General features: G+C 40.8%; 2 protein-coding genes across 4 annotated transcripts in view; both read right to left on the bottom strand.

The window, feature by feature from the left end:
• LOC122187724 (cytochrome b5 reductase 4) overlaps positions 1–10,046 on the bottom strand; it is a 28,785-nt gene extending 18,739 nt beyond the window's left edge. Inside the window, exons 1-5 of one of the 3 annotated variants that reach the window (XM_042885483.1) lie at positions 9,972–10,046; positions 9,394–9,547; positions 6,727–6,827; positions 4,613–4,697; positions 1,078–1,119 (exon numbers count right to left, since the gene is read on the bottom strand). In XM_042885483.1, the coding sequence (XP_042741417.1) occupies positions 1,078–1,119; positions 4,613–4,697; positions 6,727–6,827; positions 9,394–9,547; positions 9,972–10,046 (457 nt within the window). Of the gene's footprint in view, positions 1–1,077; positions 1,120–4,612; positions 4,698–6,726; positions 6,828–9,393; positions 9,548–9,660; positions 9,774–9,971 lie in introns of those variants that run through there. The other 2 variants (XM_042885503.1, XM_042885493.1) reach the window with 2 other exon arrangements.
• Positions 10,047–10,491: 445 nt separating this feature from the next.
• Positions 10,492–12,730, bottom strand: RIPPLY2 (ripply transcriptional repressor 2). Its single transcript, XM_042886850.1, has 3 exons — positions 12,319–12,730; positions 12,186–12,250; positions 10,492–10,784 (listed from the first exon to the last, which is right to left on the bottom strand). Exons 1-3 carry the CDS (start codon positions 12,484–12,486, stop codon positions 10,619–10,621), a joined length of 399 nt encoding a protein of 132 aa, XP_042742784.1. The 5' UTR covers positions 12,487–12,730; the 3' UTR covers positions 10,492–10,618.
• Between the last annotated feature and the right edge of the window lie 2,354 nt (positions 12,731–15,084).

The following is a 15,084-nucleotide window of genomic DNA, read 5'->3' as shown; positions in this document are numbered from 1 at the left end:
AAAAAAAAAAAAAAAAAAAAAAAAAAAAAAAAAAAAAAATCAGTTTTTCTTAATTTTATATGATATATGTTGAACTCAAAGGTATTTTTGTGTACTTCAGCGCTACTGCATACTGCGAAGTAAACTGCCTTTTGGAAATCAAGTATGAGATACAATGTTCACAGAACACAAGACAGCAAGAAGGACAGTAAGAACAGAAGAAAGTAAGATATCAGTTTGTATCCTTTTCATGCTTAAAAGTCAGCCTCCAGATCGAACTGCCTTATTTCCCTTCACAGGTGTTCATTTTACTTCCTTTACCAGGAAACCCCCAGCTCACCTAAATTGATTGGACTTTATAAATCACATTCTGTTAGGAAGCCTCTTAGTATACTAAGATGACTAATCACTACTATTCACACTAATTTTTTTCCTAAAAAGACCAAAATCAAATACATAGTTCTTGTACACTTTCAATCAAAGCTATACCTGATACTCAAGGAGGGCTCAGCAAAGGCTACTGCTTCCCTATCTCTGCAAGGACTAATGTCAACCACCTGTATCACAGAACAGAATATTTGCTCCTCTTAGAGCACATCAATTAACAACCTAGTTATTCACATGGTTACACCTCAAGTAATTCAGTCACGCCATGCTCAAGTAATATATTTCTATTTCAACTCATTTTCCAGTGATCAACTTCATTCTATGCTTTATCCAACTTTCTGTTACATCTCTGCAATTTGATTTCCATGGCCACCTAGTTTTTCTGACACAGAGAAGAATCACAAAGCCTGGCACTTCTGTAGAGGCAGATTTCAATAGCACATTTTTACTTCTGATCTACCTTCTCTAGTAGAAAGCCTGTCCATCTCATACTTCCTTCTTCCACACTACTGCGCTGCCATCTTTGAATGCTTTAAATCACTGAATTGGCAATGCCTGATTAGGATTTTGCTTTTTGGAGTTCCCCAGGATCACCACTGTCTCAAAATCAGATTCAAACGTAAAGACAGAAGCTGGATAAGTACTGTGCATTAAAAAATATTCAGGTAAGTTTAAGATTCACTTCCCACCTTGCTCCAGAAAAATACTTACCATTAAGCTGTTTTTTCTCTTCAGACGGGGTAGAAGAAATGTCTACAAGCATTAAGAAAAACAAGCATGACAGTGAGAGCTTGCAGTACAGTACTTGCATATATCATATTAAAAAAAAGGAGCCAAAGTAAAGCTCTCCAAACAAACCACACCGATAACAGACTGACCAGGATGCTTTGGATAACAAGAAGTCACAATTAAATGTAGTAGCATAGATATTATTCCAAAAGATTACGTGTAATAATAATTAAAAAAAAAACCAACAACCTATAATACAAAACGTGAGAAGTTGCACAGCTGAAGGGTAGGAAATGAGAGCTTATCTGACTTTTACAAACAGCACAGATTTCCTTGTGCAACAGTAAGCTTCATAGCCAAGAAGCTAAGTCTGTCAGACTTGGAAAGGCATTGTTTGAAGACAACATACAGTAAACACCAAATCTGACCTGCCACTACCAAAATCACCTGGCAGAAACACAGGAAAAAGAAAACCTTCCTTTAAGTTTCTTCTCTCAAGTAGTTTTATTTGACAAGTTACCATCTGAACTTTTCATTCAATCTCCAGTATGCTGTAGCTAACTCCAAATAACAATAAAACAAAACAAAAAAGCAGAAAAAGAAAACCCTAAGTAGATGAATGCATAATGTCAATTCATATACGTTCATATCCTTGACTCAAGGACAAAGTCATTGTGTCTCTTGGTCTTATACCTTTCTTCTAGTTCCCTGGAAGTACTCAAATCCTTTCCACCTTGACACACATATCACAAAATATACAAAGACCCCTTCTGCATTCAACTTTGTTAAGAGATAGGTCAGGGGAAAGCAAGAGAATCTAACTTATTCTTCCTGCTCCCTTTCATGAAAACAAAAAGATGAACGTTTCTCCCCTTACTATGGGTTTCTGAACCCCTCCCTCTGTTCTCTCCATCACAGCAGTCAGGAATAGAGGAAAAATGCCAGTATGATAGCAGTAAAAGCAAGGCTTCTGGAACAATCCACCAAGCACACGGTACTGCAAAAGGACTTCAAAGCTGAACAAGAATTGCCCTCATCAGAGACTTTCACGCTGAGTTGAAAGCACTTCAGGATGAACAGCACAGTTCCTCCCAAACTTTTGTTTTAAAATGTGTTTCTCTGTATATTCTGCTATACACTACTTCAAGCCATCTGCTAGGATAGGCAAATAAGTCACAAAGTCACATTTGTCATTAAAAAATAATTTTCTCAGTTCAAAAATACACTCTCTTCTCACTTCACTTTAACACAAAGCACTGAACTGGCACTGCAGATTCAAGGACACTTGTTTAAAAGTATTTCCAAGACACAACCCTTCCTCTCTTTTCCCTGGATCATACTATACCTCTTTCAGCATATCAGTGACAGAGCACAAATAAGTGCATACATTCCAACTCCCAAGTTATGTCTGTACATAACTTCAGTGGTAACAGACACTGATGTGCCTAAGAGAAACATCATCCATATCAACAGGTACAGCCAACAAAGTACACATCAGCGCAGATGTTACAGCTAAGTACCTTGAAGGCAAATCAATAATGGCAAAAATATTTAATGCTGTAGAGGTTTGTTGAGAAAACTGCAGGAAAAAGGAGATTCTGAAATAATCTTTTACATGCTTGAGTACTGTTGTAGTTACTGCACTGTAACACTAAAGAAGGGATACTTTAGAATCTCTTGCTAGTCACAACCCTACCCATCAAACAGCATTCCCAGAAGACAAGTTAGCAAAACTATCACCAGCAACTTCAAAGGACTCTTAGGAAACATGCAAGGACAAGCTTTGCTCCAGAACACAGGAAACAAAACTAAAAATCACAAACCTACCAGCAAACCTACACTGCATACTACTGAGTATCAAACAGCACATACCAATGCTTGCCCCACTGTCAAAAGCTCACCTCTGCCATGAAAAGAAAGCAATTAATAGTGTAATTCTAAGTCCCTTCTCTATACCATTCATACTAAATCTGTATTTTATTCTTCTTCTTTTTTTTTTCAGATCCAAACTTTGTCAAAGGCAGTCTTCTGGAAGGAGAAAAGACAAGAAGTGTTGCTGCCTGACTACTGACTAATCACGAGCTTGATAATTCACTATTCAAAAGCAAAGGACATATAACCCTATCTGAACCACAGAAAAGTCTTGAGAATTTTGATACAAAGAATTTCAGTAAACATGGTCTAATCAACTTTATTCTTTAATTAATAACTTTCAAGCCTGAAATGGCCAAAAGAGACACCAGGCAGCCAAACCACTTTCACAGTGTGTTACCTGCAAGTTTTATTAGCGCAAAACAGATAAGAACAGTCTTACTACAGAAGAAGGCAGAGAGAAAATAAACACCAGAAAATGGACCATCGTAGCAGTCAGGAGCAAAGATATGTTTATTTTTTTACTGATTCCTTGCCATGAGAATTCCTCCAGTTACAGAAAAGTTAGACTAACAAAATTGGTAAAAGTCAGGTTTACTTTTTTATGTTTGTGATTCAGATGACAAAGTGGCAGTAACATGTCCACAACTCAACTCCACGAAGCTGTTATGCTGTCAAGGTATCTCCTTGCATTGCAGCACTCAGCTTAAAAACTCTACAATGAAATCAGCTACTTAGCAACACAGAGATGTAAAATCCTATCTCACTCTGAGTACAGAACAAAATCAACTTAGACCATGAAGTGACCTAAGTGCTAAGCAAGTAGCCATGTTCCCTTGTCAGAAGTTGAAGAGCAGCAAGAGACGCCTGAAGTTGTGACCTACAGGAAACCACAGAAGGTGAGAAAAATAGTTGCAAATATGAATTCTGTCATGATTTCACAGCAGTTTTGCTAAAGGTCACTATTCAGTAATAGTATCTGGTTGTAAGATACTGGTGTTTTTCACTGTGGCCTGCAAACCAACACAAATACTGAAGATAAAGTCTTTAGAAACCACTGCCAGCATTTTAAGACAATATGCTACTTTCTCTCACTGTCCTGGCTCTGTGAGCCTGCTGAATCAGCAACATTTTCTCCAACTACATTGAAACTTTAGCAGACCCAGTAAGGAGTTTTCTAAAAACAATAACTGTGTCCACAAACTGTGTTCACAGATCTCATTTCAAATGCAACTTTCAAGACCTATGTCTGGGGCTGAAATCATCAAAGTAAAAAAAAATGACTTATTTTAGGATGCTCTAAATCACATCAGAGGGCTGTTCAGGAGAGTTTGCCTGCTGGGGCCTGAAAAAAGAGCAATCTTTGGGGAAAAAAAAAATATGTACCTATTTCTACAAGCACATAACCCTTTTCTGATGAATTACAGCAAAAGAAAAACATAGCAGCACGATATTTATAAATGTCTTCACTTGTAAAATAGTCTCTCCTTCAGGTATATACTACCAAAAGACTACGTATACGCAACAGCCTTCACCTCTGTATCAACACACAGACACTCCTTGTAAATACGATGATTTCTTGCAACTTCCAGACAACTTTGGAATAAAGCATTATCAGAAATTATTTCATTCTAAAAGCCCTCACCTTTTGGAGCAGCAATAGGCTTGAAAGCCATTCTCCCAACAAGACATTCCTTCAGCATCGATTCATAATTGACCCAACGATGAACCTATATTAACAAAATTGGTTTGCACAACTTTTATAACTTTTACTGTGTTGTAAGATACAAACACCATTTCTGCATAACAGCTAATATAATTCACTTCTTAGTGTTATGTTCTTAACACAGACACCAATTGATCACATTTTTCAGTACGCATTTTTACTTCTTTCACAGACAACAAGTATTTAAACACACACACACACACACACACACACACACACAGACCCTGATTATGTGACAGTAGCTTAATTTACCCATTTTATGTTTTGAAGTACCTGAATATCACAATGTTTAACGACAGAAAAAGTTTCAGAATAGTGTTTTTATTGCGTTTACAACATAACAGAATTTGTCCTTATCACAAAGGAAATTAATCTTGTTTAGATACAAATATGGTGAAAGGGACTGACCAGGGAAACAAAACAGAGCAGAATAGACACATTGACATCTCCTATGAAGTTGGAGCATTTGTTTGGTTATGTCTGACAATCACTGAATTATTGGGAAATAATCTACTTTAAAAAGCCAAATAAAGTGATGAAAGAGCAGTCATTTACAGACCAGAACTGAAGAACTTCCATAGGAAATAGATGGCAGAAAAGCCAACTCTGATGGGGCATTCAGAATAACACCTCAGGAAGAGAAAAGGTAAAGGAGCGCAGCATGACAAATTTGATTGGTACAAAAGAGATTTAAAAAACTTTCAACTGGATGAGCTAAGCAAACAAGATAAGGAAGTCCCATCCATAAGTTGGAGCTGCATTTTACACAGGTAAAGAAAAAATTTTGAGTGAGAGTTATGTTTCTTAGAAATTTAAGAAACATCAGCAACCTACCAAACTCTTAAATACATCAGTATCTAACAGATATAGAATGCACAGGCAACAGAAATGCCTCCAGAACTGGAAAGACATCATCCAGAAACTAAAACCTGGAGGTGGTTTTCCACTCCTGTCACAAAACAAACAAAAACGTACCAAGTATGTTACAAAGTTCAGATACACTTTGTTGGCCTTCTGGAAATATCTTTGCTGCCAGGATTCCCATTTCTGAGTACATCACACCACACTTGACAGTGATTTAGCTACAGACTTTCAGGCCACAACTTGACACAGCACAAATTTTCAGGGGTGAAAATGCAAATTTCTTTAAACCTGAGCACATTTCTGACCAACAGAGAAATATACCCAAATCCTGTGCTAGACACTTCATTTGACAGGAGATTAACCAAAACCAACAAAACAAAGTGCATTACATCTCTCATTTATTTACATTCATTCTTAAATACGTTTTGCAAGTCAAGACGTAACATACTGTGATGTAAGAACTGTAAAGAAATGACAGAATTCTTTCAGAAACAGAGGAAGTTCCCTTTCTACTCTTCCCCAGTTTCCCAGCAAAACCCTGTGAGCCAAAGAGATGGGAAAAATGTCTGCTGGCAAAAAGACCAACTCAGTGAATCACCTCCTACAAAATCAGGTCTTACTGGAAGACTGCAGACCTTCTTTTCAGCCTTAAAGAAATGGTGAACAAAGAAGAGACCAGTTGTCATCTTCTGATTTGTTCACAATGAGTTAACAGCAGTCCCAGCACCTTTTCCTCAGTACTTTGTTCCCTGATAATGCAGTAACTAAGTTAATAGATGGAAAAACACTACAAGTATTTGTAAAAATAATGAATGCTCTCTGGGAAGAAAATGGTTTTTAACCAACAGCAATTAGTCAACATGGTAATTTATTTAGGAGGTAGGAATCTGAAGTTGAATAGCTTTTTCTGCTAAGAACCAATCAATTTGTTAAAATGGTCAAATTGAAGCAAAATCTCAACATAAAACAACACTTTCATTATTGACTTTTGATGCAATATTTAAATGATGTTTCTCTTTCAGCACATTAGTGCAATTCTGAACAGTAAACTATTGCCTACGCTTAGACCTCAAATGGTTCAAATCATTTCCACTGGGATGACCTAAAATAATCAGGAAAAACACATATTTTTTTTTCAAAATACCTTTTAGTGAGGAAGTTGTTCTCACCTGGTCAAAAAGATCTGTACCATCAGTTCCAGCTGCTTTCATTAGTTCATCCTCACCACCGGGATGATATTCCATGTACGGTGTGACATTGTATACGAGTCCTGCAGAAAATGGAATGTGAGATTATGTGAGTAACATTTTTTACAACCACTGCAACTATTCAGTCATCTCCAGAAACAGTGGAAAGATTCGTATCTATTACACAGTGTAATAGCAAGCAATATGATTTTCCAGAATCAGAAACAGAAGTAACACAACCGTATGGAACCTGATATGAAACATATCACACAGAGTTGTTCAGTAGGATAAGTTTTGTGGCACTGCAGGACTAACATCTGGAAAAACCCTGCAGGTTTAAGACTAACAAAATAAACACCTGAAGATGAAGGTGTCACAGTCTAGTTAATGTGTATGAGAGCCAGAGGCCAGTTAAATAGAGACACAGAATTCCACTAGTTAGTGCAGGGAATTGTTTTTGTGATCTCTTTGAATTAAGTCACTGCTGAAGTGCTGTTGAAGTTGCTTCTCTGTCATTCATCACCTATGGAGTAAAATGACCATGGGAAGAAACTGTCTTATGAAAACAAAAGCTACCACCATCATCAACAAAACGTTCCCTCCGTATATGCAGCAGTACAAAAAACCTGAATGCACTTTAAGCTCATTAGAGGCTGATAATACTGATGATAAATTTGTCTTAATAAAAGGATTCAGCATCCATTTTACACAAGTACTACTCTGTATTTTTAGTAAGATTTCTTAAAAAATGCTTTATAGGCCTGGAATCATGAAGACCAATTACTGAAATGCAGAGTAATCAGAGTTTGAAGAATGCAGCAATAAACAGATTTAACCACAGACGTTTCTTCTTATGGGACTACTGCAGGTCTACATAGCAAAATATTTCAAAAAATTAAACATTATCTGAACAAGAAATTACTAAAGCAAAACCATGCACTGTGTGCTTTTAAAAAGTTTACATTACTCCAGAAATGAAGGCATTCAGCATTAGGTGAGGGGAGACGTATTCCTGGGACAATCTTAATTGGTGAGAACAATTCTCCAGGACTGGAAAGGTTTTTTTGCACCCTCGACTGACTTGATGCTCTGAGGGATGTAACCACTACGCCACCTTGTGCACAGGATTGGTTACTGCACATAAGAAAATGCACGAGGGAAAATCAAACAGTTCAGAACTCCTGAATGTCAACAAAACATTCAGATTTCCACCTTATACGTGTTCTTTAACCCGCTGCAATCCCATTTTATATATCTGTGCCCTACGTGACAACTCTGTTTGGTGATCACCCTACTGATTTTTGAAAAGTTAGCTCCTGAGTCCCTTCTCCTTCACATTGCTCTCAATTTTTGCTTTTTACTACAGAGCCATAGTCCAACTACACTAACACAAATGCCTCAAAAAGGCAGCCTGGGAGAAGTAAGAGATTAGAAAGCATTTATAAGTGATTCTACCTGCAGCAGTAGATGTGTTGTTGTTTTTTTGTTTTTTTTTTTTGAAAGGTATATAAACAAATCTACACTGCAAAATACATTTTCTTCAGCTCTCCTCTCATTATAATTCTGCTCATATCTGCAAGAGCAGTACGCAGAGCATTAACAATCCTACTACTTTGCTCAAAAAGCTCACTCTCATTCCCCTTTTTGACCCAACAAAAACAGTCATCCTTGTGAAGAACTTCTTAATTTTGCTGGAATTTATGGATGACATTACATTAAATTCCTTAAGTTACCATTAAACAAAGCACTTTTCCTATACAGGTCATGTAAGTAAGCCACTCTGACCTTCTTAACAGCACTTCCACGAAACAGATTATCTCACAACAAATTCAAAACAATATTAATGTATTTTAACCTCTAAACAATTAAACAGCAGAGCGAGTATTCTTCTTCTTTCTCTAAGACTAGAAACTTCATCTTCAGCACTGAGAATACTCATCTAGACAAGGCTATTGCTCCAAACTACCTTTAGCACATTGCCATCTAACAATATACAATAATTTTAACTTGAGTTAAAATTTCATAAAAGTAACAATAAACAAACACTATGAGTCAGTTACCAAAGATATTTAAAGTATATCTTCAGATATACTGTAGATATAGGCAAAGATTTATCTGCATGGCAATTATCATTCACCTTTCTAAATTGTATGAAGTGGTACGTGGGCTTACATACATGCATTTTCCAGAAACCATCCTACAGAATCTAAAAAACATCTTTACATATTTTTATGATTCTAGATGCTTTAAAGCAATCAGTGAAAGTCTTCAGCTGCTAAGGATGATACACACTCTAAAGACTTCAAGTACATGTCAGCATTTTTAATGTCTTATTCTTGCTAAGACGTTGTCAGAAGAATCAACCATATTCTTAAATTTTACTATTTTCACATAAATCTCAGGTACATCAACTTTAAAGACTGCCTGAAAAAAGTCTGAAAGCAAAGAATAGCATTGTTACATAAAACTGCCAACTTGGACAAAGTTGTGTCCTACTACATCAACATTACACCTGGTCTAAACATAGACAACACAATACACTGTTCTGGGGTGAGGATTTTTGGGGGAGGTAGTTTGTTGTTTTGTTATGTTTCAAGTGCAGAACACAGGCTAGGCAACAAATGCAAAAGCAACACGGCAGTAACCAACCTCTTATACATATCCAGCAATCTTCCTTCTTGCTGTGCTTAGCAAGTTCATCTTCGCTCACTTCGATCAGCCTCCCTTTTAAACCAGTCAGGTCCTTTCCACTTTTAGTTAATCGAATCCAATCCATAAGACTCCTTCCTGGTTTTAAAGGAACCTGAAAAATAACAAGATGTATAAACATTATTCAACTCTAAAGGGAGAAAGAACCGTTCAAAATGCTTTTCTAAGCTCCCAAGGAAGACTGGGGCAAAACAAGAAATAACCCACACTCTTCGTGATCTTTTGGGAGCCCTACCCAGCAGTAAAGCTGTTTAAGGAGGCTTCCTATTTTGCAAGCCAGCCAAAGGATTCATTTATCGTAAAAGACTGAAGAAAATCGAGACGATACGGAAAGGCCGCACAAGAAGCGCTATGAGCCCCGCTAAGAGAAGAGCGTTAATAAGGTAACTACGCAGCCTCGGCCCGGCCCCGAACCCGGCCGGCCGCGGATCGCCGCCAGCCCCGCAGTGCCGCGCCGTGACGGCCCCAGGGCCGGCTGCGAGGGAGCCCCGACCCCGAGGGGGCTGCGCGGGCTCTACCTTGGTGCGGCCGCCCGCGGCCGCCCGCTGTTGGGAGCCGGGCGCGGGGAAGGCCTGCGGCGGCACGTTCAGCATCCTGCCGGCCCGGCCTGCACCCGGCGGGCGGGCGGAACGCTCCGGCACAGCGCGCAGGCGCGGCCCGATGGGCGGGCGCGGCCCGTCACAGGGGCGGGTGCCTCCCACGGAGTGCCGGCCTTCCCCACTAGATTCCATGCGGGCTTCCCGCGCGAAGCAGGGCTGTTCTCGCACATTCCGCTTCCCTTTCGCAGCGTCGCACAGGGCTGAGTTGTGGCGGGTCCCCTTTAGAGCAGTGGAGCTGTGCTCTGACACGGGGCTCTGCTCACAGCGCACTCCTGCGGCCCCCTGCTGCCTTGCCATGTAAGCCCAAGAAGGGGGGCTGCTCCTAGAACTGGTGTTTACAGTCTGCAAAATAAAGGACCTCAGACTAAATAAACAAAAACATTACTCATCAATACTTTCCCTGTCCAGAAGCGAGACAGAACTAGAACAAAGGCTCAGATAAAATTACAAAACATTCCAATTTTATTAAGAATAACTTATATACATATAAATTATCTTTAAAAATACTGTAATACATTTTTTATATTAAGTTTAATAGAAGTAGTCTCGATTGGCCTTTCTTGCCATCAGCAATGTGATTCTGTTCTTGCATGTTGCTCCAGTTCACCTTCATCCTCCTCACTGTCTGAGTCTTCATAAAAAGAAATCGTAGCTTGAACAGGAAAGTTTTTCAGAAGTGCCTCAGCTTCCTGATACAAGTAATCATAGCACCTTGATTTGGGCCAAAACAGTCTGAAACAAGCATAGAGTAAGTTTCCTTATTGTTATTATACATGTTACTTGAAGGCTGACAGTTAAGGAACAGCGATATTCTGCTAGACAAACTTCCTATGGCATTCCTCTCACATGGCCAGTGACTAAACTAAACTCCACACATAAGTAGAAACATATTCTCTGGATTCTTATTTCCACCAGAAGAGAGAAAAAATAGTGCTTCACATGCTGTGCCATTGCAGCAATACTGCTCTAAACTCCAGGATCCATGCCTGAAGCTTATCACTCTGGTACCCCATTATCAGTATTCTTTTGGACCTAACCCAAATAACACTGCTCTAAATGAAACAGTTCTTTGAGGATACAGTGGGTGTGAGATAGCATTCTCAAAGTACCTGGTGTAAATCAGTGGTTTTATTAGAGATGGGTAGATTTTGGGTGATGTTGCTATGGTCTGAGACAAGTCTCAAGGTGAAAGGAACAGTGACAGCCTCAGAGGATCACGCTTTGATGCTCCACCAAAGTTTCATCTTTGTAAACAGAATCTCCACTAACTTCTTACAGAAGTGTTGTATGTAGGAATCAGGATGAAAATTGCTGACAATATGGTGTTGCAAGAGCTATCAGCTAGTATACATTATATATATTGCAACAACATCACAACTGTTTCTGCTCCTTTTCAACTAACATCCTCTTGCTTACCATTTGGAAGTAGCTGCAGGAAACAATAGAAATCCCAGGAGCTAAGAGACTAGCACAATGCAAATTAAGTGCTTACTACAGGCTGCTCATAACAGAATTGCACTAAGGAACAGAATTAGAATGAGGGTTTTTTAGCAAGTACAAAAATGCTTTCTAGGCAGTAGTTTAATAGAACACTGCCTCCTTTACAGCACAAAGCATACTTGCTCTGTAATATCTCATTCCCAGTGCTCCCTGCAGCATTCACTCATGCACAGGCACAGCATCAGGGCACTGAGCCAGTGCAATGGCTTACGTTGTTTGACCTGCATTTGTCAGAGCAGAGCCTAGGTTAGGGAGAAAGCTGCATCTTACCTAGAACACCTTGTGCAGTAAGATTCAGCACCTTGCAAGTAGCTGAATACAGATTTTCCTGCAGATTCAATAGGAGCTGTTTCATTTCTCTCTCAGACCTGACAACGCAGATAGCATTGCTGCCTTCACCATTAATTCTAGCAGTGGTTACATGAGCTGGCAGCGATCAGCCCCTGCTCCTGCTTCTTGCTCCCATAGCTGTACTGCACTTGCAGGAAGACACCGCAAGGACCGTCCTCTGCTCCCTGCATTAACCCTGGGCACGGCAGCGAGCCCCGAGCTGCTTCAGCCAATCCTGCTGCCACCACAATTAGTAAATAAAAAGTCAATGCGTGAGCTGCCCAAGTCCCCTTTCCCACTTACCTCACGGGGTGCGCGTATTGAGCCGGCTTTCCAGAGGCCTCGGCCAGCCCGCGGGGACTGCGCGCCTGGGGACGAGAAAGCAGAGGTCACCCCGCGGACAGCGCACAGCCCGCAGCCCTACCGCCCCACTCACCGCGGCGGGGCCGGGCGCCCACGGCCTCCAGAAGGGCGCTGAGCGGCGGGGCGAAGAAGAGGAGGAGAGAGAAGCGAAGGGCGCAGAATCGTGCGGAACGCAGGGGCAGCCCCGCGGGGACAGCGGCACTGAAAGCGGGCAGCCGCAGCACAGAGCTCCAACCTCCATAGTACACCGCAACCATATCTCATCGCACCCCGGGCCCGGCTGCTTTTATACCCCGCAGTGCCGGCGCCGGCGGAGCCCACCTCCCCCGGCTCATTTGCCAGCGCCGTCAACAAAAAGGCTCCGCGGGAATACGCGCTGTGTCGACACGGAGCGCGGACGCGTGCATGGCCCGAATAGCCTTAGGGGGGAGATGCGACAGCTCGGTGCGAAGCGCGCTGCGGCGGACATGTGGCTGGAAGTGGGGTGGTGGCACCGGGCAGGGCCGGCAGCGACCCCGCGGGAGCGGACTTCTGCTGTCCCTGGGCGACGCCTGCGTACGGAGCTCGGGCACGGAGAGGGGAATAAAGCGCCGAGGTGGTGGAGACGGTGACACTGGCAGGAGTCTTTATTTCCCTGATACATCCCTGACGGAGTCTCGCTGATACACTCATGTAACGTTTTCTGCCTCTTGCGATATGGTTTCACTAGCATAGCGGCTTTTTGACAGGGTATTCTTACCGAGGAAAAGTGCCTTCTTTTACTCTTTTTCATACACTGCTGGTGCTTTATCCAGCTGCCAGCATCAGCTGCTCTGTGCGCACGGTTTTATGCCAAACTCATACTGCATGCCTCAGCACAGAGGGAGCTCCTTTCTATTTTTATTTTCTCTTTTTTTCCTTTCTTTACGAAACTGCAATCATTGATGCATGTGAGCAGCAGTAGGGGTCGTATAAAAGAGTAAGCAGTAACAGCCCTGAGGAGGTGGGCAGAGTGGGCGGATTAATCTTCACTAGATTTGGAAGGAGAGCTCCAGACCCAGTTCATTTACTGGCCCATGGAGGATCCGTGGTAATGATTTCAACTTTAGATGTAATTAAGGGAAAATGCATTTCACAGTGAAAAGTTCAACTTAGTAGGATATTAGGATTAAACCAAATGTTAAAAAGAGTAAAATTTATGGGATTATTTTGCTGCAGTGACTGTCCATGCGGGCCCTCAACATGAGAAGAACATGGAGCTGTTGGAACCAGTCCAGAGGGGAGCCATGAAGATGATCAAAGGGCTGGAGCACCTCCCCTATGAGGACAGGCTGAGAGAGCTCAGGCTCTTCAGCTTGGATATGAGAAGGCACTGAGGAGACCTTATAATGGCCTTCCAGTCCTTGAAGGGGGGACTACAGGAAAGCTGAGAAGGGGCATTTTATTAGGGCAGATGGTGACAAGATGAGGAGAAATGGTTTTAAACTGGAAGAGGGTAGATTTAGACTAGATATTAGGAAGAAATTCTTTACTGTGAGAGTGGTGAGACACTGGAATAGGTTGCCCAGCGAGGTTGTAGATGCCCTCTCCTTGGAAGCATTTAAGGCCAGACTGGATGGGGCTGTGAACAACCTGGTCTTGAGGGAGGTTAGCAGAGGGTTGGAACTAGATGATCTTAAAGGTCCCTTCCAACCCAAACCATTCTATGATCTCATCTTCACTGTGGCCTAGAATTGGAATGATTAAAACCAAAGTGAGCAAAAGGCTCAGATTGCTGGTAAATATTCAATTTACCATTTGCAGAAATTGAGATGACAACAAAGCAGCTAGCACAGTAAGGAGAGTTTGATCATAACCGACACTGTATCTATTTTTCTTCAATTTCCAAACAGCTTCTGTGAAACCTTGTCAAATGTGGTAAAGTGTAGAACAGATGTTTAAAAGCTGTCTGATGGCAGATTCTTCTCTTGCCTAAATTATGTGAGGGTCATTTATGTAATTGGTATTTCTCTCTTGGGAAATATAACACATGCTGTATAGGAGGAGAAAAATAGAGGCTGAGTCCACTGTTAAAGAAGAAGTGCAGAAGCATCATTGTATTAGTACCAACAAAGGACTAGCAATTTCACATCAGCATTATTTGTTTGATAAAGTATAAAAGTGACTATCAATGTGTACAGAAAGATAAACTACGAGAAAATAACTTTGGCCAATGGCCGTTAATTGTTGCAGAATTCTCTTAAATATCTGTCCCAAATGAGAAAATGTCCCATGAAGAAAGTGTGATTTACCCATTAAAAACAAACTGACACAGAGGTGTTGAGAGGATAAGGAGAAAATAATGGCTAACAGCTGTTTCTCCCTGCATATTTTCGCTCTACGTGACTCCTTGGCCTTACAGGTTAGTAATGCAGTCCTGTTTATTGACAGAAATTCAAACGTTTGAATTTGCTAAGAATAACTTGCTATCACTGACACCACAAAAAAAGAGAACGTAACGTTTTGCCAAATTCCAACTGACCTTGAAATATGGGCCTTGACATATTTATGTTATATAGCATCAGAAAGCAGAGTTGTGAATTCAACATTCAGTCTGCTACAGGAAGTTCCCCCATGCCTTCTTGCTTCTCCCAATTAAAGCAGTGTTCTCATTCCTGTGTCTTACTTCTTACTTTATTGTATTTAAACTTTTAAAAGAAGTATGAGTGCTGAAGGGATGGTTTTTCTTGATTGCACATGCATAACTAAATTGACTGTAGTAAAGCAAACCTGGGAGTTGAGAAATGATACATTGTGCTGTAAATATTATAGTGGAATCAAACAGGAAGAAATGATGTTGTATGATTTTATTTACTCTCTT

Source organism: Lagopus leucura, unplaced genomic scaffold, assembly GCF_019238085.1.
Source record: "Lagopus leucura isolate 7727_CA_CO unplaced genomic scaffold, USGS_WTPT01 Super-Scaffold_73, whole genome shotgun sequence".
Classification (NCBI taxonomy): Eukaryota; Metazoa; Chordata; class Aves; order Galliformes; family Phasianidae; genus Lagopus; species Lagopus leucura.
Note: the sequence above shows the minus strand (reverse complement) of the source record. Positions and strands in the feature narration are given on the sequence as shown.

Coding starts and splice junctions, on each gene's coding strand:
- RIPPLY2 (XM_042886850.1), bottom strand. CDS start 12,486: ATGGAGGTTGGAGCTCTGTGCTGCGGCTGCCCGCTTTCAGTGCCGCTG. Junction 12,251..12,318: donor GGGCGCCCGGCCCCGCCGCG/GTGAGTGGGGCG, acceptor TCTCGTCCCCAG/GCGCGCAGTCCCCGCGGGCT. Junction 10,785..12,185: donor CAATACGCGCACCCCGTGAG/GTAAGTGGGAAA, acceptor TGCTTGTTTCAG/ACTGTTTTGGCCCAAATCAA.